The sequence below is a fragment of the Falco biarmicus genome, chromosome 7 (assembly GCF_023638135.1).
Source record: "Falco biarmicus isolate bFalBia1 chromosome 7, bFalBia1.pri, whole genome shotgun sequence".
Lineage (NCBI taxonomy): Eukaryota > Metazoa > Chordata > Aves > Falconiformes > Falconidae > Falco > Falco biarmicus.
In genome coordinates, this window is record NC_079294.1 from 50,957,168 (window position 1) to 50,982,127 (window position 24,960).

At 42.9% G+C, this 24,960-nt stretch overlaps 1 protein-coding gene across 6 annotated transcripts in view; it reads right to left on the bottom strand.

Moving 5' to 3' along the window:
- USP3 (ubiquitin specific peptidase 3) overlaps positions 1 to 24,960 on the bottom strand; it is a 48,594-nt gene that overhangs the window by 2,036 nt on the left and 21,598 nt on the right. For all 6 annotated transcript variants that reach the window (XM_056345437.1, XM_056345434.1, XM_056345438.1 and 3 more), the window contains exons 3-14: positions 24,261 to 24,392; positions 16,882 to 16,965; positions 14,704 to 14,785; positions 12,099 to 12,181; positions 11,097 to 11,210; positions 10,289 to 10,402; positions 4,108 to 4,254; positions 2,088 to 2,194; positions 1,843 to 1,923; positions 815 to 933; positions 540 to 653; positions 358 to 425 (exon numbers count right to left, since the gene is read on the bottom strand). In XM_056345437.1, coding sequence (XP_056201412.1) covers positions 358 to 425; positions 540 to 653; positions 815 to 933; positions 1,843 to 1,923; positions 2,088 to 2,194; positions 4,108 to 4,254; positions 10,289 to 10,402; positions 11,097 to 11,210; positions 12,099 to 12,181; positions 14,704 to 14,785; positions 16,882 to 16,965; positions 24,261 to 24,392 — 1,245 coding nt within the window. The remainder of the gene's footprint in view (positions 1 to 357; positions 426 to 539; positions 654 to 814; positions 934 to 1,842; positions 1,924 to 2,087; positions 2,195 to 4,107; positions 4,255 to 10,288; positions 10,403 to 11,096; positions 11,211 to 12,098; positions 12,182 to 14,703; positions 14,786 to 16,881; positions 16,966 to 24,260; positions 24,393 to 24,960) is intronic.

Sequence of the window (24,960 nt, forward strand, 5' to 3'; positions counted from 1 at the left end):
ACAGGAAAAAGTATTTCTGCTTTGTACTAAGAATTTCAAAATGAGGCGTTAACTTGATTTACTCCGTTGCTTTAAGGCTTTCCATTCCTAGAGGAACGAGACTATTTTCATTTTCATTCTGCCTCACACTTGTAGTCATTACTCCCAAGGACTGCCAGTGGGTGTTCACAGAAATAACTGTATAGATCCATCTGAAATTAATTCAGCTTAGTCCCATGTAAGTTCATAAATTACTGCTTATTTCCACCAGTAAAAATACAGACATTCACTGGGGACAGAAACACCTTAATTAACTCTGCATGTACTTCCGTGGGGAGGTGGTCTCTGCCGGGAAGCAGGCTCGCTCCGTGTACTCACCCTGAACCGTGATGCACCACAACAGCCACGAGGTCATACAGGCAGCTTTCTGGGCCGCTGTTTTCAGGCTGTGGTTAAAAACACAGAAAACTCTTCAAATCTCAAGAGCACCAACTATAATTTGTAATAAAGACATACATCGTGGAACAAGTTTCTACAGAAAGTATTGGCAGGCTTTTTACCTCCAACAAGTAGCATTTCATATCTAGGCCTCGTAAGGGAAACTCAACATATGTATCAACCTTGTTTCTCAGATATGCTGTCCAGTGAAATCGTTTCAAGTGTAAGCATAGCACCTACAAGATTGGGGGGGGTGGGGGGAAAAAAAGGATGCATTAGAGGAAGAGGATGAACTTGGTGTTAAGACACCTGAAGTAGGTGGGAGGGTTAGGAGTTTACTGACAGCTGAAACATTGTTTCCTTCAACATACTGTCACACTGTTGTGCCTGTACGAACCTTTGGTAGTTTCTGAATCCAGAACTTTTTGGTGGACTTCTGTTTCTTTTTGCATTTGTGACACATATACAGCTCTGTCTCATCAAGTTCTTCCAGGTCTGTGAAACTGCGAAGACAATCTAAAATAGAAAAAGATACAAAAAATAAAACACCCATGCAAAGAAACCTGATTCAAGATGACATCAAGTGATTTTTGTAACGTGAAATACAACAAATACAGCAGTGTAGAAAAGGTGTGTCTATCTGCTGCAGTCAGTCCAATTGTTAAATATATCTGCGCAGCAAGAAGCTATGCAATCATGTGTGTAACACAATAATGTGTTGAAACGTGCAGCATTCCCTGTTCCTGGAAACAGCTATAAACCGTTCCAGAGAAAAAAGGCATTCACAAGGTCTCCGTCTTTCAAACAAGATTCTGTGCAATGTTCAGCACAACAATTTGCAAAAGAAACTAAATTACTTTCTAACAAAGAACATTCAACTTTTACAGCTGATTTGATTTTAGGTACAGAGTGAACAGAGAAAACAATGTGGTTTTGATTAATACTTTACAATCTGCAGCAAGTATATTCACAGCTCTGCAAAAATTAACGTCCTGTGAAACAAGGTCAGTAACAGCACTCCTGCCCAGCTTTGCAGGATTGTATTTACGTTGTTTAAAAAGCAGAACATCCGTGTACTTCTGCACACAGAGCCTTAGCAAATGCGGTAGGCAACAATGCAGAGGGATTGGTTGGAAAGGCTGGAATGCCTGAGAAATACTCCGGCCACCAAGAAAAACCTAAGCTGGAACCCTCCTTGATATTTAGCTGACCTCCTGAAGCACTTCTTGGCCCCAGTCTACCACAGTAGCATGTCAGTACAGTGACTGGGGTAAAATAAAACCTGCACAAGAAATTATTCTGGCACCTTCTACCGCAGAACCTCACAATATTAGATGGCACGTGGTACCAAGTCACTCAAGTAGATACTCTGAAGAGTATAAACTCTTAATCCTGGCAATGACCTCATTATCCAGGCACTCTTACCTCGTAGTGTGCACATTGGTCCACTTTCTTGATTTTTAGTACGTTTATTTCTGAACTGACTTGGAATATCTAGCGAAAGGTCTAGAAAAACAAAGATTTAAAAAAAAAAAAGTTAGGGCTGAATAAAGCAATGCCTATCTTTGCAGGCTAAAACTCTGATTCAGTCATGTAACATCTATATCAACCTTCAGATTTATTCGTCTGCCTTAAGTCACCTGGTATTTTCAAAGCAAGATGCACCTTACCTAGGAATGGGTCAAACTTTCTAGATTCAGTCCCACATATTAGGCAGTTGACTTCATTTTGGAGAATGCCTCCAAAAATTGCTGTGACAACAGTAGATGCTCCATTTCTAGACAAACAACGTCAGAGAGGTAAAGTCAGTCAGAATGTCTGAGCTTAATTTTCAATACCTGTCAGGTGTTCACTGCTTACAACTTACCGCTACTAGGCAGAGCGGTTTTGTCCATGGGTAACAAACAGTGACTGAGTTCAACAGGTGCTTAACTCCCCCTAGAACTGTACAGTACTTGGTATTTAGCCACTATACTACTTTTGCTTTATCCTGTAGCATGAACTGCGCACACTCTAAGCAGATGCTCAAAATTTCAGTGTTGGAAGTATTCTGGTTGATTACATTTCTGTAGTGGAGAGCTGATGCTCACAGGGTACAGTGTTTTAACCCTGTGATTAAGGCTGTTTCTGAAACAAAAATTCTTCCCTTTTAAGTAGGTTGAGCACTTTTTTCTTTTAATTCTACACCCTTTGTTACAAGTCATTTTGACTTCCTAGAGCTTATTTCTGCACTTCACTTCCAAAGACAGCTTAAGTTGTATTAAGATATGATAAACAATATGCATCACCATCATTGTTCTCTATGCTTTCATTACTCCCAGTCTTTTCAGCAGATTATGCAATGGACTTACTTCTCATAGTCCTATTAAAAAACCATGAGTTTTAAGTTGTATTGTTATACAACTCCTAAACCTGCTAGTTTGTGCTTGCAGATCTGACGCTACAAGCCTGCAGAAACCTGCGTTCCTTATCTGCACTCCACCTACACCGTTACAGTTAATGTGAATGCTTCCTGTTGAGCAGAAGGAAATGGCTACCCAAATGAACTGGCACTCGAGAAGAGAGCATTCACCGCCTATTTATTACTTTACTGCTGGCATTTAAGTGTATGTGACCTTAATTTGCCCTCAACGTTACTCCACCTCACCATGCATTTGAACAGCCACTCTCCAGACAAATGTACGGTAGATTTTTGAACAAAGTTCAAATTCTCCTTGGGTTTCGACATTCAAAATGTTGACAAAACAAAATGGGCTTAGTTTTCAAATACATTTAAATTCTACAAACATTTTAAAATTCTTCTGTGGGACTTTGAAGCATCAGCAAAGGAATGTAAACGTGGTTGAGAGTACAGTCCAAACTCCAGGCTTTCCCTAATGAAGGATCTATAAAATCCTTTACCTCTCAGACCTGCTTACTGTATGTCCTCATTGGTATAAGAAGGGAAAATTCACTCAACTCTTACGTAGGGAATCCAAGGGCTTAGGGACCAAATGTGCAGGCTGAACTGACTTAACATTCCCTCCTGAAGCAAATTAAAGTGCTTTCTCTCTGTGACAGTTTCAATCTGAGAGAAAACACACCTGGGACAGAATTCAGAAACAACAGTATTTTCAGGAGTGAAACACATTACCTCTGTTTCAAGACACACAGTAACATGAAAATCACAACTACCAGGAAAAAAAAACGCAACAGCTTTAACTGTGTCAAGATATAGCAAGATCATCTGCAGGAAAATGGACTTAAAACTAACATTGCTCAGTCGTTAATCCAGGTCTGCTGACAATTTAAACCTACAAATATTTGCCCACTTTTTTGCTCCTGTACCGTTCAGGCCACCTATCACCCTAAGACAACGAGGCTGTCTGAACAGAAGAAAGAATTCTATATGGGTACAGAACAGCAAATACAGAGTTCTTTCTTTTTATTTTTGACAGACTAATGAATTACAATGTGTTTACAACTTAGCCTGTACGCTCACTCACACCTACAAAAAATGCTGGTCTAAGATCCTTTTGAAAGAAAGCACATCCTGCAGGATGCTAATCACCTGCAGCTTTGTAATTTCTAACATTTATAGAGGCACTAAAGGAGACTTAAACAAGGAACCATGAATTCGAAATTTCAGATCCACCACATAGAGACCCATACAAAGACATTAAAGTTTCAAAGAAATCAAAAAACACTTACATGCAACATTTGTTGCTTGCAGACAGGCTAGAATTTTCTTGCAAAATTACTGAACGTGAAACACCATTGAAGCCACCCTGGAGTTCCAGGTGCAGATGGTCCAAAAGGTAACGCATGAACTCGTGGGCATCCTGCTGCTGGTATCCCCTTAAGAGAAAAGGAAACAACAGCAACAAGGTCACTAGTTGCACAGAGTGCTTTAGAGCAGACACAGAAAGCACCGCAGTCACAGGAAACAACCTTTGCTTGTTTAATAATACTGAGTGACTTTACAGAGACATACGTATTTTGTTCAAAAAAAAGTTTTCCAAGTAGCCTTTGGAAAGGTACAGCAATGTCTAGACAAATTAAACTATTTTTGTCCTTCACAGCTCGCTCTTTCTCTATGCGTCTGTCTTTCAGGATGGAGAACCATTTAAGAATATACATCTTAGACAGGAGAACACCTTTTATAAAATAACGGGGAGCAGCAGACCTAACATTTGCTCATGTACTCAGTTAACACAGCTGCCACGTTAATTGGCCTCACCAAACCCAGCCTGTGCTAGTAACATCTGAGGTCTCATACATGTGTTAATTAAAAGTACACAATGGTAGCACTGACTTCCCCTCAGTCACGAGAAGCATTTCCCCTTTTTCTTTGTTACTGGCTAGTATGTGAGTAGCACCTCCGCAGAACTGTTAGCAATCACATTCAGACAGCACGCTATCTACCCCTACTTTGAAACTACTATAAATTATGGTCAATATACTGAAATCTCAGGCTTGGTAAGATTCAGAAGACGCCACAAAATGTATTGCTCATGTGGGACTCTGAGTCGGTGCTTCTCAGTGGTTTTCATTCAGCCACTGATCCCACTCACTTTGGCAGTTCCAGGTGTTTGCTTGCCTGTTTGTTCCCCTCCCCGCCAAAGTCAGGAATTTAATCCTGGGTTTGTTTCCCACATGCATCTTTCAGCTACCATACGAAGTCTGAAAGAATGAGGATGAAAGAGAGATTTCTTCCTCTCCCAGGGCGAGATCTATAGCCATGCTGACAATTGCACGCCTCCCCTGCATAACCCACGCACCACTGATTGAGAGGGGGAGGGAACAGTGGGGCACTGAAAGCATCTCTCGAGCATTTGCGTTCAGAAGGGTAGGGCTCCAGTCCCAGATGTGTCATGCTACCAGCAGCAATGCTGCTCAAAGGGTCACCAGTATTATTTCACCACTGACAAACCTAATCAAAGGGAACAGAGAAGCCATCAGGGTAAAATATGCCTTGAAAGTTATTTCAGCTAAATCATGCACTGCTATTCATTTGCCACGAGACGTACAGTGAGATGAAGTAGGAAAGCAAACACGGCAAAACAGTGAAAGCTTTGTACAACACAGACATAATAACGCGCAAGTCTCTGTAGGCCTCGTTACAAAAATCCCTGCGTAGTAGAGCTGGCTTTCCCTCTCCCTCTTGTCCATTCTTTCAAGCTGTTTTATCATGCCTCCCCTGCCCCCTTCTCTCCTCACTACTCCACCTAAGTACTGGCAATAGCTGTCACGTGGGAATGTCCGGAAAAGGACAGGAGATGGTTTTCCATGCTACTGCTCGAGGCAGGCAGGGGTGGTACCGCCCGTGAGGCGCTCAGCACCGTACCCAGAGCGGGAGAGAAGCGAGCACAGACCTGGCGCAGCAGAACTGTGAGGCTGATGTGCTTAGTGAAGAACATGGGTATGTCCTACAAAAGTATTGCCAGGAGGTAACAAACTAAAAAGGAGATAAACTCTCTTCATCTTGTAGGATTACAGAAATGTTTTCTTTCAAACTAGCAGCTTTAAATAAGAAAACATTGAGTTTGTACGTAGCTCTTACAGCACCCTGACAAACATCGGCAGCACCACCTCCCTTTCAGCACTGAAAAACTGGCACCTGAAACCCTGCTGTGCTTTGCCAGGCCAGTCCTGGACAGTCAAAACTAGGACTTATTCTCTCAAAGTTGCAAAACAATTATACATTATTACAAAACGAAGTAGTAAAACAGAACTCAACTGCAAAGCTGCAATGTTAACTGCGCACTGTAGGATCGTTTTGAAGTTGCTGAGATAACACAAGGTTTGCTTAGTTCACTGAATACAGATATCTTCAATTTAATAAACATGTAAGCAATCATCATAAACAGTTGAAGATGAGATTTATGGAATGCCTTTGCTTCAGACATCTTTTCAACATTAAACACCTCATAAACTCATAGAACTTGAGCTGGTCACTGCCGTAAAAGATAACAAAAAACGTTTTTACCAATAAATTGGAAACAAAAGTAGGGCCAAGGATAATCTTCATCCTTTATTGGATGTGGCAGGGAATGTTGCCAAAACAGCTGAGGTACTTGATGCTTTCTTTGCCTCAGTCTTTAACAAGACCAGTTACCCTCAGGGTACTCAGCCCCCTAAACTGGAAGACGGGGACGAGGAGGAGCAGGACGAAGTGCCCACAGTCCAGGAGGGAACAGTTACTGACCTGCTGCTCCACCGAGACACGCACGCGCCTGCGGGGACGGATGGGACCCACCCAGGGGTCCCGAGGGAGCTGGTGCAGCAGCTCGCCCAGCCACTCGCCCTCATTTACCAGCAGCCCTGGCCACCCGGGGCGGCCCCCACAGACGATGTGACGCCCATCTGCAGGAAGGGCAGGAAGGAGGATCCGGGGAACTACAGGCCCGTGGGCCCGGCCTCGGTGCTGGGGAAGGCCATGGAGCAGCTCCCCCCGAGTGCCGGCGCAAGCCACGTGCGGGACCGCCGGGGATCGGGCCCAGCCCGCACGGGGTTATGCCAGGCAGGTCCTGCCTGACGGGCCTGAGCTCCTTCTGCAACAACATGGCGCGCCCAGCGGACGGGGAAAGGCCGCGGGTGGTGCTGCCTGGACCTCAGCAAAGCCTTTGGCACCGTCTGCCGCAGCATCTCCTGGAGAAACCAGCTGCTCGTGGCTGGGCCAGTGTGTCCTGTGCTGGGCAACAAACTGGCCGGATAACGCACTGGCCAGCTGGGTAATGTGCTGGCCCAGACAGGTAATGCACCGGCCCAGACGGGTAACGCGCCGGCCGCAATGGCCGAGCCCAGAGCGGGTGGGGAACAGAGTTACCTCCCGCCAGCGGCCGGGCACACGGGGCGTCCCCAGGGCTCCGTGCTGGGGGCAGTCTGGTTTAGGATCTTTATCGAGGATCTGGGTGAGGGGATCGAGTGCACCCTGGCCAGCCTGCAGGCGACACCCAGCTGGGTGCAGCGCTGCCCTGCTGGGGGGCAGGGGGCTCTGTGGGGGGCTGGGCAGGCCGGGCCCATGGGCCGAGGCCAGTTGTGTGAGGGTCACCCCGGCTCAGTGCCCGGCCCGTGGGGCACAGTGACCCCAGGCAGCTGCGGGCGGGGGCAGGGGGCTGGGAACTGCCCGGGGGGAAAGGGCCCGGGGGGTGGCGGCTGAGCGTGAGCCACAGAGTGCCCAGGTGGCCAAGGAGGCCAGTGGCATCCTGGCTCGTATCAGAGGCAGCGTGGCCAGCAGGGCCGGGGCAGCGACCGGCACCCTGTACTCAGCACTGGTGAGGCCGCAGGACGAACCCTGTGTTTGGTTTTGGGCTCCTCACTCCAGGAGGCACACTGAGGTGCTGGAGCGTGTCCAGAGACGGGCAACAGGGCTGGAGCACCTGTCTGATGAGGAGCCAAGGGCAGCAGGGGTGTTCAGCCTGAAGAAAAGGAGGCTCAGGGGAGACCTAAGGTTGCTCTCTACAAATGCCTGTCAGGGGCTGCAGGCAGTGGGGGTTGGTCTTTTCCCCCAGATAACAAGCCACAGGACAAAAGGAAACTGCCTCAAGCTACGCCAGGGGAGGCTTAGATTGGATATGGAAAAAAAATTTCACTGAGAGGGCGGTCAAGCACTGGCACAGGCTGCCCAGGGAGGTGGGTGAGTCACTATCCCTGGGGGGTGTTTGAAATACATGTAGCTGTGGTGCTTAGGGACATGGTTTGGTCATGGACTGGGGCATCCTGGGTTAATGGCTGGACTCATCTCAAGGGCCTTTTCCAACCCAAATGGCTCTAGGATTCTACAAAAGAGCTCTGAAGTATATGGCACACTTGCTCTGCCACAAATTTGATGAAATAACCTTTGGAATCATTCCACATTGTTGGTTGTGCTCCTGGTGCATGCGTTTATACTTGCATACAGAAATGTTAATTATAGACAAAAAATTCTTTGGATTTGTTAAAAAGCGTAAGTAAAGATACAGATCTTTAAAACAACATGATGATATGGACAACACCAGTTTAAAATAAACTATGATCTTAGAGCCCTTCAGCAAAAAGCATAGTTTCTCTGCTAGTCAGCTTGTGTAACGAAACGGATCTCCATCCACCTGAAGCAATTCAGTTCAAGCCCACCTCTGACATTCCCGCTCCTACTGGCAACAAGCTCCTATAAACAGGAGCAGTCACTAGGAAAATAGAGCGTACTGTTTATACAGCGGCAAATCAGCAAAATACACATCTTGCAGCTCAGCATGGGGCTACAGAACTCTCCCAACATGCAGCACGACAGCAGCAGACTTTGCCCAACAGTCAGGAGGCAGGACTTCCGCAGCAGGATTAGAGCCCAGAGGCACCCCAGCTGTGCTTACAGTAACCATAAATTATATTCTGTATGCAGTAAGAGACAGACAGCCATGGAGTGCATCAGCAGCAGTTTCCTCTGTAGCCTTCTGTAAGAAGAACAGCACTTGCAGTTCTCAGAGGCAGGCACAACTTGCCTTTAACAACCAAAACTCTTTGGGCTACAACAATTAAACCATGCTTCCTACCCCTGCCCCATCACTTCAGGCTCCATAAGCACAAGCCAAAGCAGATGTTTGCTGTTAACCCACTACTGCCTCTAGCTTGCTTTCACATGTATGCCCACCCACCCTCTCCTCCCAGTCTCACAAGTGGGATTTTTTTTTTTTTTTACAAGGTACAATTAAGCACTGTTCAAATTCTCTCCTCGGATCATGTGGGAGTGGAGATCTACTGAGCAGCTGCCTATTCTCCGTATGATTTAATGAGTTCTCTTATCAGTCAATCACAGACATGCTCCCAGCTAACTGGGAACAAAAAGGGAAGGGGGAGAACCCCAACAAACCACTTTTTATTGTAAAAGCTGTGATAGAACCCACAGTGCTGAAAATTTGCTTGAGGAACTAACGAACTGGTTTCTCAATCTAACAAGAATTATAGTGAAGACTGTAATAGGGAAACTGGTCAAGGACATTATGGATGATGATCATTTGCCTATCATGTTTTGGTCACTCCTTGCAACTACTGGTATTAAACTTCCTTGATTCTCATAAGCCGAGTGAAACATATTTGGCAGCGTGAAGAAAAGAATAAACAGATTAGCGTTATTCAGTTACTGATTGAGCAGATGTGTTCACAGCATCTTTTCAGCACTGCTGGAGATGTCACATAACAGAACATCTTTACTGTCTGAGAACATGGAGCAACTTACCTTCATCACAATATATCCTAACAGGTTTCAGTGCTCCTTTGAAAGAAGTTCAGGGGCCAGGACAGGGAGACCTTGGAGAGGAACGACACTGATTTACTTGGGTAACCTTCTTTTTGCCTTTCTTTTTATCGTGTTTTTTTTTTTTTGTCAGTATGGGCACAAAACGCCTATTATGCACAAGATTTTTTTTTCTTATAGCCATTAGTTCACGTCCAACTGGTGAGCATACAGTATTTTGAGAGAATCAAGGAAGTTTCAGCCAGTATGTCTGCATTTAGGCCTGTAGGTGCTGTTTCTTTTTTGATCTGACTACATCACCTTCTTATTGCAGCCAAACTTGGGTTCTGTCAACACCACGCACTTGGCACTTATCTACCAGTCATTATCTTGATTCTTTCTGCCATTTGGAACACTGGCTCAAATGTACAACTACTACTATTTTAGTATTTGAGATGTCTGTCCTCTCTGACACTGCTACACGTAGCACATGGTAGGAGGCTGGGGGAAAAAAAAAGCACTACCGATGAACAACAAACTGTCAAAGCGAACATCCTTTTCAATTTGTGGGCATATGGGAAAGCTGCATAAAGTACACCCCATGGATTCAGCAAACTTTAGAGTAGGACACCAGCAATACTAGGCTGCAATCAAGAATACTTTCCTTATTTTACAACTTACCTAAAATTTGGCATGATTTTCCAAACAACGTAAAATAAAGACTCTGGACTAAATGCAGTTTGGCTTCCTTGCCATAAAGCACAGAGGGTCTTTCTGAATTCTTCCACCAATGAACTGGAAAGAAAGTAATACAAACCCAAGTTAATCACCAGCTTTTATAACCCTTATAGGTTTACTAGCTCAATGGTACAAATACCAGACATTACTTTGGCTAAGATTGTAATGATTGGGTAAATATCCTTTCCAGTAGTTCAAAGATTTTATGTCCAAAATCCTACCCATAACACTGGAGAGAGACAAAGGTTAGGAAAATCACATTTCTGATGTTGAGGACTCACATGGAAATCTATCCACCTTTCACCACTTTCCTGTAGACTCCGCTAACATCCCTCCCTTAACACCTGCTCAACCAAGCTACAGATTGTGAATCGCTTACTCAGATTTTTTTAGGGGTTTGGTTTTGTTTTTGTAGTATGTTCCCTTAAAGACACATCCCCATGACTGTATTTTAGCTGGAATTAAGTAACATGTCTGGAGTACATATAACTAGCACTTCTTAACCTTCAATACAGTCACTCTCCAGTTCTGATATATCTGACTGCTTCCCACTGCAGCACCAGCAAACTGCAAGCTTGGGTTTTTGGTTTTTTTGTACAGCCAATATTTTTCTGTGACTCTGTACCCCATGAATCATTTTTATTATGATTCTGCAGCACTGAAAGCATATAGTGGCTCTACCACCTAAGCATTTGCTGCTTTCCATAAAAGTTTCCAGCAGTTCTGTGCTAACAAGGAACATGCAGCTTACACATTGTTATCTCCCTGGCTCCTGGTATGGTAAGTTCGCCTGCCTGCCGTCTTCCCGTTCCTCAGCTCCACAGCAGGCAACTCTTTGAAGTAACAGCAAAACTGTTGAATGTTACTATGGAAAAAGGAAAAAATAAATCCTTAAAGAGCAGAGAATAAAGAGAATATTATGTATTCTGGAACTTGCTCTTTGAAATGCATAAACACAACTTCGTGCAGTGATAGAGGATAGCAGTACAAAAGAGAAGAAATACCGTAGAGCAAATACTCATCTCCTGTAAACGACTGAACAGATCTGTAAATATCATCATCCCAACTACCTGAAATAACTACATTTTGGCTCTGCTTTGACTAAGACACCATGACAGACTGAGGGATCGGAAGCCATTCCCTAACAAAGCAGGCTGCATCTGCAGAGGAGAAGTTAACTTCATGTCTGCCGCCAATCAATTCTAACCTCTGCCACCACGGTCCCAGTAAGGAACATGAAAAGTATGTGCCTCAACTCCTGACGGTGAACCCTGAATGATAGAAAACAGAACGGAGTCCTGCTTTTATTAGTCCTGCTATAGTGGCAGTCTCCCAGTGAAGCAGGCAAATTGGGAAATGCAAAAGGACAATTACAGAGCAGCAGTAGTCTCGGCAGCAATGAAACGCAGTCTAACATCTCAGCACTGCAGAAACCGTTCCCCTAGCCCCTTCGTGAGACCCCATCCCTCAAAGCACTGTCTCTGCTTTCACAGCAACCCTAAGCATCAACAGGTTTCAACAGCCTCAGCAATAACAGGGCAATCTCGCTTTCCACTGAGGATATGGCAGGCTTCCTCTGGAACGCTGCATCACGGGCAGTCCCACACTGCGAAACACAGCTTCACGGCACCTGCACACCCCCCGTCCTGCAAATCCAGGTACACTCTCGTACAGTGGCAACTTGCCAAATTCACTTGCCTAATGCTACAGCACACAACCACTCTCACAGTCACGGAGAAAGCTTCGGAAGTACCTGAGCGACTGAAGGATTGCATTCATGAAACATGTATTCCCCAGGTTCCGAAGGCCTGTGGCACAAAGGGCAGTGGTGCTTCCCTGCAAACAAGAACGGGTAAATTAAAGAAAGGCTTATTGCTGCTCCCCCACTTTGTCCCCCCAGAGCTGTTTGCTGGTATACTGGCATAGATGTAAATAATAACAAACTTCACTGTTTGAAAAGTGCAGTCTCAAAGCCAAAGCAACCACCTCACCAACTCAAACTGCCTTGAAGCTCCAACTTGACATGAAACTTTCATTGCAAAGTACTTGTGTGTATATATGTTCCAATAACGCTCAGTGAGAACTGGACAGGACAGCAATTTCCCCTGAAGTGCCTTTGAAAACTGAAAATACCAACCCTTATCCATGTAGTCTCATGTCTAATATGCACAGTAAGGCAGCCTGCAGCTTGGTTTTAAGTCACCAGCATTACCCTGCTGTCCTGGTGGGGTTTTGTGGTAGCCAGGGGTTTTTGAAAGCCAGACAACAGCACTTATTGGGAAAGAAACAGCCAAGTTAAGACTGTGCAACAGAAGTGATGTGTTGAATGCAGAGATGCAAAACATAAATCATTCACAGTCTAGAAGTCTCAACAGGTTAGAGCAATGTTACCCACAGATGAGCTTGCTTTTGCCAAATGATCTTCAGTGTGGGCTGGGAGGAGAGGGAAGAGAAACATGGACAGTGTTGCACTTACAACTTCTAGAATCTGCAACACTTGGGACACATTCAATTGTCTACAAAATATGACACTGGAAGTTCATGACATTTTAGAGCATTCTTCATTATTCTAACAGAATTTAGAAGCTAGACTATCTTTTAGTAGTAGGATCTCAAAATTAACATACTTCTTGACACCAAAGACTGCATACAAATCCAGGTTACCAAAGGTGTTCAACGTTCCAATAAAACTTGTTTTCCTCCCCAAATCTACCACAAACGTCACCTTTAGTGAAAAACTAATGACAGCAGATACTGTTGTTAAAATAAAAAAGTATCATTTACATAAGCAATTTACAATTCCGTAAGAATTGTTTATAAAGAGAGACCTGCTTTCCAATAAAGGAAGAAAACTTTAAAGTACAAACATCACAGCATCCTTAGCATATTCTTTTCTCACTCTTGCCCAGGGTGAGACAGCACAGTTACTAATGCAAACAGCAGCGCCCTGTCTTTTCCAGATAAGGATCCAACGTGCCAACAATAAAAAGATCATCTGTTGCCACGGGCGATATTCAAGTATTAATAAAACTGAGAAAAGAAAACAGCACAGACTAAGAATAAAAGCAGCATTTAAGTTCATGCTTTCTAATTCTGTCTTCTCTGTATCTAAATGTTGTCCAGAATTTTCCTTCTAGTTTTCTCTGGCTTTGAGTTTTTCCAGACAATGATGCTGTGTGTTGCCACAGCAAAAAAACCCACTATTTGTCACAGGCTCCCTCAATCACCCCAAGATCAGGACGGCACATTCAGAGGACCCTAAACTGACCGTAGGTAGTGCATTTTTAAAGTAACCACACTGCTACAGACTTTGCAAAACAGAAACAGACTGTTTTGCTCTCACCCCACCCCCTTATTTCTATTCATACTCCTCTTGAGAAATCCTTCTCTTTGCAATCAGGTAATTGCTCCTCAGAGCTGATGACAGCGACTGCTTCAGCTCCCTTTGAGTAGAGCTGCCCTGCAGCCCCCGGGCCAAGGAGAACAGCTCTGCTCTGCCACTCCCTCTGCCCAGGGGGAAGATGAAGCAGTTGCATACGGCAGGGTCAGTATTTCCCCTCTCCCCCCCTAAAATCTAGGGGAAGTTCTGAAGATTAGAAACTCCCTCAACCCAAACTGTGGAAAAAGAGACATTTGGTTTGAAGCAATCTTTGTTTGGAAGAAACTATGCAGCCCTTCAGCAACCAACAAGGGCTGGATCATCCTCTCCTGAGTGCTGTTCTGCAGATCTGATGGTGAGAGATCAGAGTAAGAAAAGCTTTCAGAATAGTCCACAGCTCCTTTTGAAAGCAAGTTTAACTGATGTCTTTCAAAATTTTGTCTTTTTTTTTTTTTTTTTGCTTTCCTAACAATTACTCTTTTATCCCCCTAGTCAAAAGAATGGGCACCTGCTTCTTTGCCTTCTGCAGTACAAAAAAAAAAAAAAAAAAAAAAAACCCACCAAAAAACCCCAACCACAAACACCAAGCACACCCACCAAAGAAAAAGAGAGACAAAACACCCCTGTCTGCTCAGGAGAAGAAAGCCTTGTGTCTATCCCTGTTTTCATCCCAATAGGTACTAGCTCCTTCCAATTTTGCTGATCCCACCAAGCTCAAACTGCTCTGAAGCTCCATCTCGATACGAAACCCTTCCTAAGTGCAAGGAAGCTCAAAGTCCAGGTCAACAGAAATGCAGCAGAACATCAAACATACTTTTCAATATATCAAAAATATCTAGGTGTGCAGTCAGGAGAAGAGAAAGACAAAATACAGCAAGAATTTGGGTAACTAAAGTATTTAAAGTCCCGGCCAACTATAAGACTCAGCAGATTTAGAAAAAACCCTTAAACTCACTGTAGCAGAATCTGTCATACTTACGTTTACTTTTAATAGCTTGCTGTTCAGAGATGAGTTTTCCAATAGTTTTCTTTTCCTATGTCTGTCTGATGTAAAGGCTGAACTGTTGGAAAGTAATTAAGGGGTTACTTACTATAAACACAAAATATCCTGTGAAATGGACAACAGATAATCATCCTAATGTTTAACACAGCGATTACATCTGCCATCAGATGTCATTAAGACAGCAAAGAGCTTCCCCATTGCAACACACGCTTTTCATAGTCTAAAACAGACTGCACCTCCTTCTGAGCACAGATGCGCATCTTATTTTCAACACTAATGTCCGAGTTAATGCCATTAAGTTACGTATGCTACAGCATACACCCTGAAAAGTCACCTTATTAGCATGCTACTTTTCATCTAAAATATTGACATTTTTCCTTAACCATGGAATATTTAATACAGAATTTTCCATTAAATACTCCTGTCAGAAGAATCATCTAAGCCTTTAGAAAGATAACTTCAAAAAATCAGCACAAAGTAGGGTTACCAGAAATCAAAAATATGTCTAGTGCTAGCACTTGTGTATTACAGCTGACTTCTCTTACTTAAAACGTAAGTAATATTTAAGTGTAATACTAATACAAAGTTACAACAACAGTTAATTATTCTTTTCCACATCACTGGTAATTACTAGCCCCTCAATTCTACCAGTTTATGATTTCCCTCTAATGTAACAGCAAAATCACAACTTGTGGCAGATTTCAGGGTGTGTGGCAGTGCTTTTTTTTTTATTATTTATTTTTTAAAAAGCCCTCCAAACATTCAAAAACTGTCATCACACACAATGGAAGCCTCCACAGTATCATTTATCTCTCAAAGAGTTGGATCTCCTGGATGTTTCTGAAATACTAATGGGCACTTCTCATTATGCTTAAACATCTTTACATCTCATTACATACCAGAGAAACCCATCAAAAAGAGGATAGAAAATAACGAAAAAGTTAAGTTACCTACAGAGTAAGTGACCCACAGTGCTGGTTTGGCTGGGACAGTTATTCCCTGCGCAGCCAGGCCTGGGGGGGGGGCCCCGAGCCACAGCCTGGCCGCTGCTCACCTCACCCCACCGTGGGCAGGCTGGGGGGCACAAGCAGTGGGGAGGGGGCACAGCAGCCCAGGGTGTGCCCCGTACCATGCCATGCCGTACCATGCCATGCCGTACCATGCCGTACAAGCCGGGGGCAGGAGGAGGAGGGGGGGAGGTTCGGAGTGACAGCGCTGGCCTTCCCAAGCAGCGATGGAGCCCTGCAGCCCTGGCCACGGCCGAACCCTGCCCGCGCGCGGGGCGGTGAGTGAATCCCTTGGGCTGCTTTGTCCCTGCACCGCTTCTGCTTTACCTGTTAAACCATCTTTGTTCCAACCCACCAGCTTTCCCACCTTCTCTCTTCCCACCCCCTGCCCACCAGCGCAGTGGGGCCGAGTTGCCAGCTGGGGTTAACCCACAACACACACCGCAGAGAGGATCCAGAGATTTCCCAAAATCAGAGAGTTTTCTTAGGAGGACCTATTTGAACTCTTGAGCACTGGCATGTTACCTGGAAGCACTGTGCACACGTGTGCTTCTGTTTGGTATTATACAAGGTTTCCAAGCAAACCGGGAAAAGACTATTTGCTATCTAGCAGTGGCCACAGTACCTGCATCACAAGGGCTGCAGCACCTCCCTTTCAGTGAACAGTGCCAAAGGCAGAGCAAAACCACGTCTCTTCTGTACAATTCCAAATTCATAAGCCTTCTTTATCTTTTTGTTTGGAAACCAAACTACACGATCAACATGAAGACTTACTTCCACCTGCATTTTCAATTTTCACTTCAATATACTTGTTCCAGAAATTTATTCTGGTTTTGGAAATTCTCTCCCATTTATATGGGAAAGACAGTAATTTTTGGCTTGGCAGCAAGCAAGTTAATTTATATCTATATTCCTGTATCACTGTATAAGAAACAAAACGTACAAGATCAGTCAAATCCTTTCACTCTGCACCTCTGCTTCTCGGAGATGAAAAGGATACGTAAACATACCTAGTATCACATGCATACAAGGAACAAAATGTACATACGTATTAAACATGTAAATACATATAAAACAGAAATACCACTTAAATGATGCAGTATTACTGGTCTACCCAAAGCAGTCTGGATGTAAACAAACTACTTACTTTTCCAAGTTCTGTAGGTGCTCTCTGACCTTCTGTACCAGACCCAGCTTGGTATCATTGACTACAAAATCATCACAGCGATAACTGCAAGAAAAACATTTATCAGGATGTGCAAAGGATTTCAGTGAAGTACTCCAAAAACAGCCATGCAAGCCAAAGTGCAGGAAGCACTGAAGTGACTCAGTGGAAGACTACGAAGGGAACAGGAGAGCACAACACCTATATACTGAGCTTGGTCCTCACTGAAAACTACCCAACAGCAGGAGAAGGTTTAGGCACCATCTTATTACATGTTTTTTCTTCTAGCTCAGTTCTTCATTAGAAATCAGAAGCACAATGTACTGCTTGTCCCAAAGCAGAATTCCAGTTCAACAAAATTTCAAACATAGGGTGTAACCAGAAGCAGCATCAGTAGACAATCTAGAAGATTTATCATAAAAGATTAACTGACAACAGGTAAACAGAATACAAAGTATTTATGAATGTATAGCATAAATCAATGTATTTTAATACTGTAAAGCTATCACTAAAGCCTGAGGTGCTGAACAGATACACACATACTGTAAAAGTTTCTACTACAGAAAAAAGACCAGGGAACGTTAACTGAGAAGTTCTGTGATTTGTCCAAAGTCACACCAAAAGTCTGCAGCAACTTGCACTTAATGCTTTAACCACAAATATCACCCAATGTCTCATAGTTTTCATATATACAGAAACTCTGACAAAACCTGAGCTAGTATTTTCAGCTTTTTCAGGGCAAGTGTCCAAAAGTAACTTAACTTAGCTGAAAAAGATAGAGAAGCTGATCCCCACACCGCCTCAAGGCAAATGTAAAGCCAAATCAAAACGGCCTCTCAACAGAAGGGTTACAAAAGTCTACGATCCTATAATGCTCTACAAAGACCTCCTATTTCCCAAGAAGCAAAGATGTTCATTATAATTTAATATTCAAACTGTGACCTCGTAATGCCTCATACAGTGCAAAGGCAAAGGTTACAGACCGCTTCTAAGGGGGTGGCTGAGGGTCCTTTAAGGAATGCTGAAAAAACCCCACCCCTTATTTCACTGTTTTCCTGAGTAGGTGGTGGTAATACCACAGTGCAGGTGTCAATTTGAGGAAGTGAAAGGAGAAAGTAGCAAAGAAAACTGTCACAAGGAGAACACTGTTGCAAGACAGCATTAACTTCTGCTGCGAGCTGTATTTTAAATCCCTTGCATTTCTTGCTCTCAACACAGAGGGAACAGAGATCCCAGAGTGATGTGGACCCTCTTATCCACGCTCTTTCTTCCACTGCCAAGGAAAGGGGATGTCTGTATACAGGGGTGGCTTTAACAGAAAGCGGAAGGGAAGGAAGGACAAATATCTCTTAAAACCGCTGGAAAGAAATGCTGCAGTCAGTAAGGAGGCCCAGCCCTGCAGAATCCACACCTGCACGTTGGTAAACCAAGAATTGCATCCTCACGGTCTCTCCAAAGGAGGCAGCCAGCCAAGGCAGCCCTTCTGCTGCGCGCAGGAACGGCAGGTGACATTTCACAGCACCCCTGCAGGGTTAGCCAAAAGCTAGCTCAACAACTAGCTAACCCATATCCTGGTGTGAGAAACAGGAAGGTAAGACAAGGCTTAACACTTGCACCAGCTCTTTTGAGAGCACTGCGACAAAAAGGGAGCAGAGACTTGTCACAGCTTCCCTTCCCCCACATCCCACAGAGGTAACTGCTCTGAACGTACCTGTCAGCCCTGGGCTTACCGTGAGCATCAACTGCAGCTTCACGTTCTGGCAGACAACTGAATGCTTCCTGGGAAGACAACTGACTAACTCTGGGTATGTTTAATATCAGAACTGTAACTATTTCTCTCCCTTCCTTTTGGGGCACAGAACTGACTCCAAGATGAAGCACATCCTCACCACCGCAGGTTACCCCTTTGCTGGGCCAAATCCTGCTTCACAAGGTAATGAAGCTATCGACTGCAGGCACAACAGGAATTCACAACCTTCTCTGTTGCATAAATCTATGGTGTAGTTCAAAGGCAACAGTATTGCTAATGTTAACACAAACACTGGATTCTTGAAGAGACTAAAGAGTTGAGAAATAAAGGCCCTTGCCACCGACAGGAGTCTGTAAGACCAGTCTGTCCAGGATCTCTGTTGATTTTTGCCTCTGAGAAGAGAAAGTAATACAACTCTCAAGATTTCCAAACACTGAACACAGCAGTTATGGATACTTACGCAAGATCTAGAAATTACTAAGATAATTCTATTGCTGGCAGTAGCTTTTTTTTTTTTTTTTTCCCCTCTCAAAAAGATTGCCACAGACCTAGTTAGTTTGGGAAGAAGTCCCAATAATATAAATTTGTTTATTAATTTAATAAACATGTTTATTTTTCAGCCATGTTTTAAGTAGCCCTGTTCAGCTACATCAGCCACCTACAATCACCTAACGAAGCGTCCCCGCCTCTGTCGCTCTGGCCGGACACCGCAGCTCAGGGACAGCCACCAGAGCCAAGCACCAGTAAGCATGGTGCAGGTGGATCAGCACAGTCCCACTCCCCCCCAGCACCAAGCCTGCCCACACGCTCTGTTACACTACCACAAGTACGTTGTTACTGTAGTTGTGTAGCTACCTATGTTTATAAACGGGGAATGAAAGCAGATGCAAGCTCACTGAAAGCCTCTAAGCCAATGTACTGCTGAACGATGATTCAGTACTTGCTCCAACGCCCTAAAGATCATGTTAAACTTATTTTTAGTCTGATCTCACACACCAGTTACATCTTTATTTAAAACTGCAAGTTAGCACTTTCCCCGAGATGAGGAATAAAACCAAATACATCATTAAACATCAGGGTCCTTGCAACAGTGGAAAAGTAAGTTCAAGACTCACTTAAAAATAAGACAAGCTTCTTCTATTTCTCTTTTAATGGGCAGGTTTTTTTAAACCACCTCCCTTGCAACATGGAGGATTCAGCACAACTACGAGAAACAGCAGCACTAGTACCGATCTATTTTGCATAAATGATTTAAACAGCATAGAAAGTAGTTTATGCTTTAATAGCTTAAAATTTGCTAAGCCCAGACCTTAAAGGTAAACTGCTAATACATTACTTCCTATATGTGCAGCTGACGTTCAAAGGATGTTTAATTCATGATCCTCAGGATTATCACCAATCAACAATACACCTTTTTGCATACAGAAGTTCCACAATATGCTTTTAGCAGAGAGAATTCTGTACCTCGTGGAGGGTCCCTTATATGTATTTTCTTCTCTATACACTTTCTATTTTTAGCACCTCTGCTACCTCCAAGGGCTGGTCTTTTCTGGCCTGCTTTGCTGCTGAAATGGCAGCAAGCCAGTGAATGTATGCACTGCTCTGGGGAGCACTTACGCTTAGTGCTGGCCGTCTCAGTAAGTTACAGAGCTTCATGCCATGTTTAAAATCCCAGATCTGAAGAATTACAGGACAGGAAAAATTAAGAAAACCCATTTCCTTAGTTGTGCTAACACCTTATATGAGTACACTAAGAACTCGAGTTTTACTGTCTTGATAAAAGGCTTTTTACCTTCTTCAGTTTCCACTGACTGGCGGAATGCAAAATAACGGTCCCAGAGCAATCTTACCTTTGGATGCTCATGTGCTAGCACCATAAGCCTGTTTTATAAACAGAACCACCATCACAAAAGACTAAGAAAGGATTTTTTTAAAGTCCTTTTTTAACAGTAAAAGTTAAAGTTATTTTAACATCGGCCCGGGGGAGGGGGCTGGGGAGACACGGACATGAGCACAACCATGTCCCTTTAAGTGATAACAAGGAGGCTAATGGGTCAGAAACCTGACCTGCAAATTGTGTTGGGATTAAATGAACATGGGAAACCTATTATGCAAATACATTAACAGGGCAGCTTTTCTACTTCTGTGCTAACCAAGAAAACAAATTTACAAGAGTCCTCTTTCAGGAAACTTATTTCTGAAAGCAGGCTTCTTACACATATCATTTTACTTGTCGTGCACAGAAAAACCACCACTGACACAGCAGGAGAAAGCACTGTGCAACAGTCTGAAAAGAGATCTGTACTTCTTGTGAACTCTTTGTGCTGATTATCTCCAAAAAGTGGAATTCAGGAGTCTTGTTTTTTCTCAGTGCTTACGGTCTCAAATATAAGTCAGCCTGAAGATCTAGTATTGCATCTACTGTCTCAAAAGTGACCAAAGAACCAAGAAGAGAGTTGTACTCTCATAACAAGTAAGAGATCAACATCTACTCAACTTCTCCGCTGTGAAAGCTGAACAGGCAAACAGGAGGACATAGAAAAAGATCAAAACCCCCTGGAAAGCAAATGCCTAGTTGCCCAATACTTAATGATACCTCCAACATGTCTGTATTTTTCAAAACATTACCAAAATCATAAATACAATAAAAATGTCATCTCAGACTAAAAAAAAATATCAAAATTGACCACCCTTCCACCAGAACTGAAATATTTTCCTTTCAAAGCTATGTTGAAAGCTTGTGACCACCTAAAAGACAACATACACACCTAGACGTCCAAGCTGAAATGCAGTTACAGGAGACTGCTTGATCTGGTTCTGGTTTACAGCAGGATTGCATGTGAACTAGAAACAAAATTCAATAAACCATGGTAGCTTCAACAGTCACATAATATTTCTTCCCCTTGGACTGACAAGAATAGCTGAGGCAAACCCCGGCCTGTGCTCTCATGACTGCATGAAAGTTTATGACATGGACAAAGAAAAGCAGAGGATTAAATGCTTTCTGCTTAGGAAAGAGCCCATACAAGCTTGTTCACCACTACTATCATGCATGCTAAGGGAACACAGTAAATTGGGATCCATAGGATAAAAATGGAACAAGAGTATTCTACTCAACTCCGCATGGCAAACAAAATTGCAAATAAACATATAAAAGCCAGCACCACATCAAAATACCTCCATTATTTTCACTGTAGAAGTAGAATTCAATTAAGTCTTGGGATGGTATTTTCTTGACTTCCAAATTATTGAGGATGCCCACATTGCTAGCATAAAATATTAGTCTTCAAATAAAAGTTCACTTAAAAGAAACATCATTGCATAAACATAGCACCGTCTACTGGATTCATGTCTGCACCGAAGAAGCTAACACAACATTTTGAAATTCAGTCGCCACAGTAGCTAGTTATGACTTGAATTCACTCAACTATTTGCTTTAACTGGCAAGCACTATTTGATAGCAATCCCTACAGTACTCTGAAACAAAGGGGCAGAAGCTGGTCTGAATGCTTTCTGCTTCATCTTTACACATCTTAAACTCATTTCCACTGAAAAACAACAGGTGCAATAACAAAACCTGTTACAAAAACAATCTTTTCCTGATTATCAGGTGAGAAAACACTGAAATATCCTAAATGAAAGCAAAGATACATTGCTTTTGAAACTTGTTCAGCTTCATATTAACATAGGAGAGTTATAATTTGCTAGTGAATTATATGCAACAGGAACTCCCCAAGGCAAAGCTCTACAATTAGTTCCAGTTCATCCATAGATGACTCAGCCTTCTACTTCAATTACAGCAGAAAAGATAGCACATACCAAACTGCTTCTCATCTGTCTCACCACAAATATGCTGTGAAACACCAGTGAGTTTCCCGAGTGCATGCCTACCTGCTCCTCACAAGCACAGTTTCTTTCACTAACAGATCCCACAGTCTCTGCTTGGCTGCCATTGTTTTGCAATGCCCACATTCAGTTTTGGATAAGGTCAGCAGGGTGCTCTGACTTGCTGGTATCAAGCCTCAGCAAGTCTTAAAAATGTAAATGGAGATTTTATAATAAAGACTTCAAATACCCTGCTTAAACTTCCTCCACATATTATTACCTTCAGAGTGACTAGAAGACAGGTCATACTTCAAATAAAAAAAAAAAAAACCCAAAAACAAAAAAAACCCAAAAACAAAAACAAAAACCCACAACATTGAACTCAGTTGTTACCAACATTAATTGGGAAAGTGGAATTAGCTTCCCATGGCTGTTCCACTGCTGGTAACCTGTGCATACATACCACCTGGGAAAAAGTTATGTTTCTTAATGTTTTCACATAGGAGCAGATGAAAATGCTGGTAATTTAAATAAAATGTAAATAAAAGCAAAATCCCCATACATCACAAAGCTACTCAAACCTTTCTTCTGTGCTTAGTGTCTGTGCAGCTCCATGCACCATCTGAATAATTTTTTAGTTGCTCCTAACAAAATTTCTTCAGGTGAGACCACTTAACTGTACTTTACTTGCAGAGGATAAAGATATTTGTTACAGAAGTATTCCTCATAGAGCTGGATACCCAAACTTCAGCAAACAGATTTTTCCCTGATGAAGTACACAAAAGAAACCCAATTATTTCAAAAAAATACCTATCAGTGGAGCTATTTACTCAGTAATTTTACAAGACCATAATGCAGATTTCCAGGAGATTTGCACTGTTCAAATCTGCACTGCCACACCACAGAACTAACAACATTCATGGGAAAACATGGAGCCAACAGGAGATGGGGAAGCAGCTGTCAACAGGTTTGCTTAGGGGTGCAGAGGATGGAAGCCACTGAACACACACAAGCATTGCTTTCAATAACTTCCAGTCTTTGCTCTTGGAGGAACAGGGAAGATAGGGAACCTGACACTACCAGAGTAACTATTCCATCTCCCTAAACAGTGCTCATATCTCACTCTTAAGAAACTATAGAATATACGAGCCCAGGCCATGCTTCTGTTAGAAACAAAACACTTCTGCGATTCTGCTACTTAATCTTGCCAGAGATTTGACGCTGCTTCCCAACAGGATCCATCACTTTCTCAAACTCATACATGTTGCACCAAATCTCCAAAAGAAAGCAGACTTTCTTTCAGAGTGAAGAAAAAAAAGCTGGTATCAGAAAAAAAACCCTAAACACCACACACACGTCCCTCAAGTTCACATCTCTTCAGCAGGAACGACAGGTTCCTCCTGATATTCTGACAAATAAAGGGTATGCAAAAGACTCACCAATTTGATGGAAGGAGTAATTACAACCGAACAGCAGCTTTTGCAATTAAAAGGTTAGTTTCTCAATACACTTCAAAGCAAACAGAAGCAACTCCAAACCACATAAATAACATTTATTTCAGAGTGTTTCTGCTAGGTCATTTGAAATGCCGAAGTTTAGCCTCAACCAGTGCTACGTATGCATGCAAAAGCAAAAGGTTATTTCGTAACTATTTTTAAACAGCTAGGTCTGGAAATCAGGAGGTTAAACGCTCAAAAATGCATGCAATACAATGGTCTACAACAGTCTGAAGCTTTCACCTTCTAGTACGTAAAAAGTTGTCAACTTACAGCATTTAAACCCTTACCAGTATGTACTGTAACTACTGCAATCCATACACACAGTATGCTGAACTTTCTCTTGTTTTTCTGTTTTCTTGTGATTGGTCATAGGAATCTGTGCATCTTCATAATGCTTTTTTGCATGGCCATTCACATATCTAAAATAAATTAAAAACAACAAAAAAAGTATTATTCTTTTAAACAGTTACTTAACAAGCATTCATTGAAAACAGAAGAAAAAAGGCAGCCTAATAAGTATCCAATGTTTATACAGGCATTAAAATAGGCAATTGACCTGTGTGAAAACATTGGTTCAATTTTCTGATTTTTTTATCCCTTTACTCACCCGTGTTGTCCAAATTAATCTCTCCATCTCCTTCATAGCAACCACAAACTGGCATCCTTGTACCAAACCCCAGGACCTGGGCCCTTAATGACTGACGCACCTTCACGACCAAGAAAATCATTAGCTCCCTTTTTCCATACCTGTAACGTGGTTCTTCTCCTTATTGCTTTCCCATATACTTTTCTTACAGCTCTACTTTCTTTACCATCCAGCACTCATCATGTTTGTGATTAACAGTGTGCTGACCCCCATATGAAAGCACATGCACTCAAAGCCTTCCCACTCTGCAGCAGGATTTAGCGTTAGCACATTCTATGTTTTCTGAAGTTCATGAAAATGAAAGGCTCTAGGGCTTGGGGCCACATTAACCGAAAAAAAAA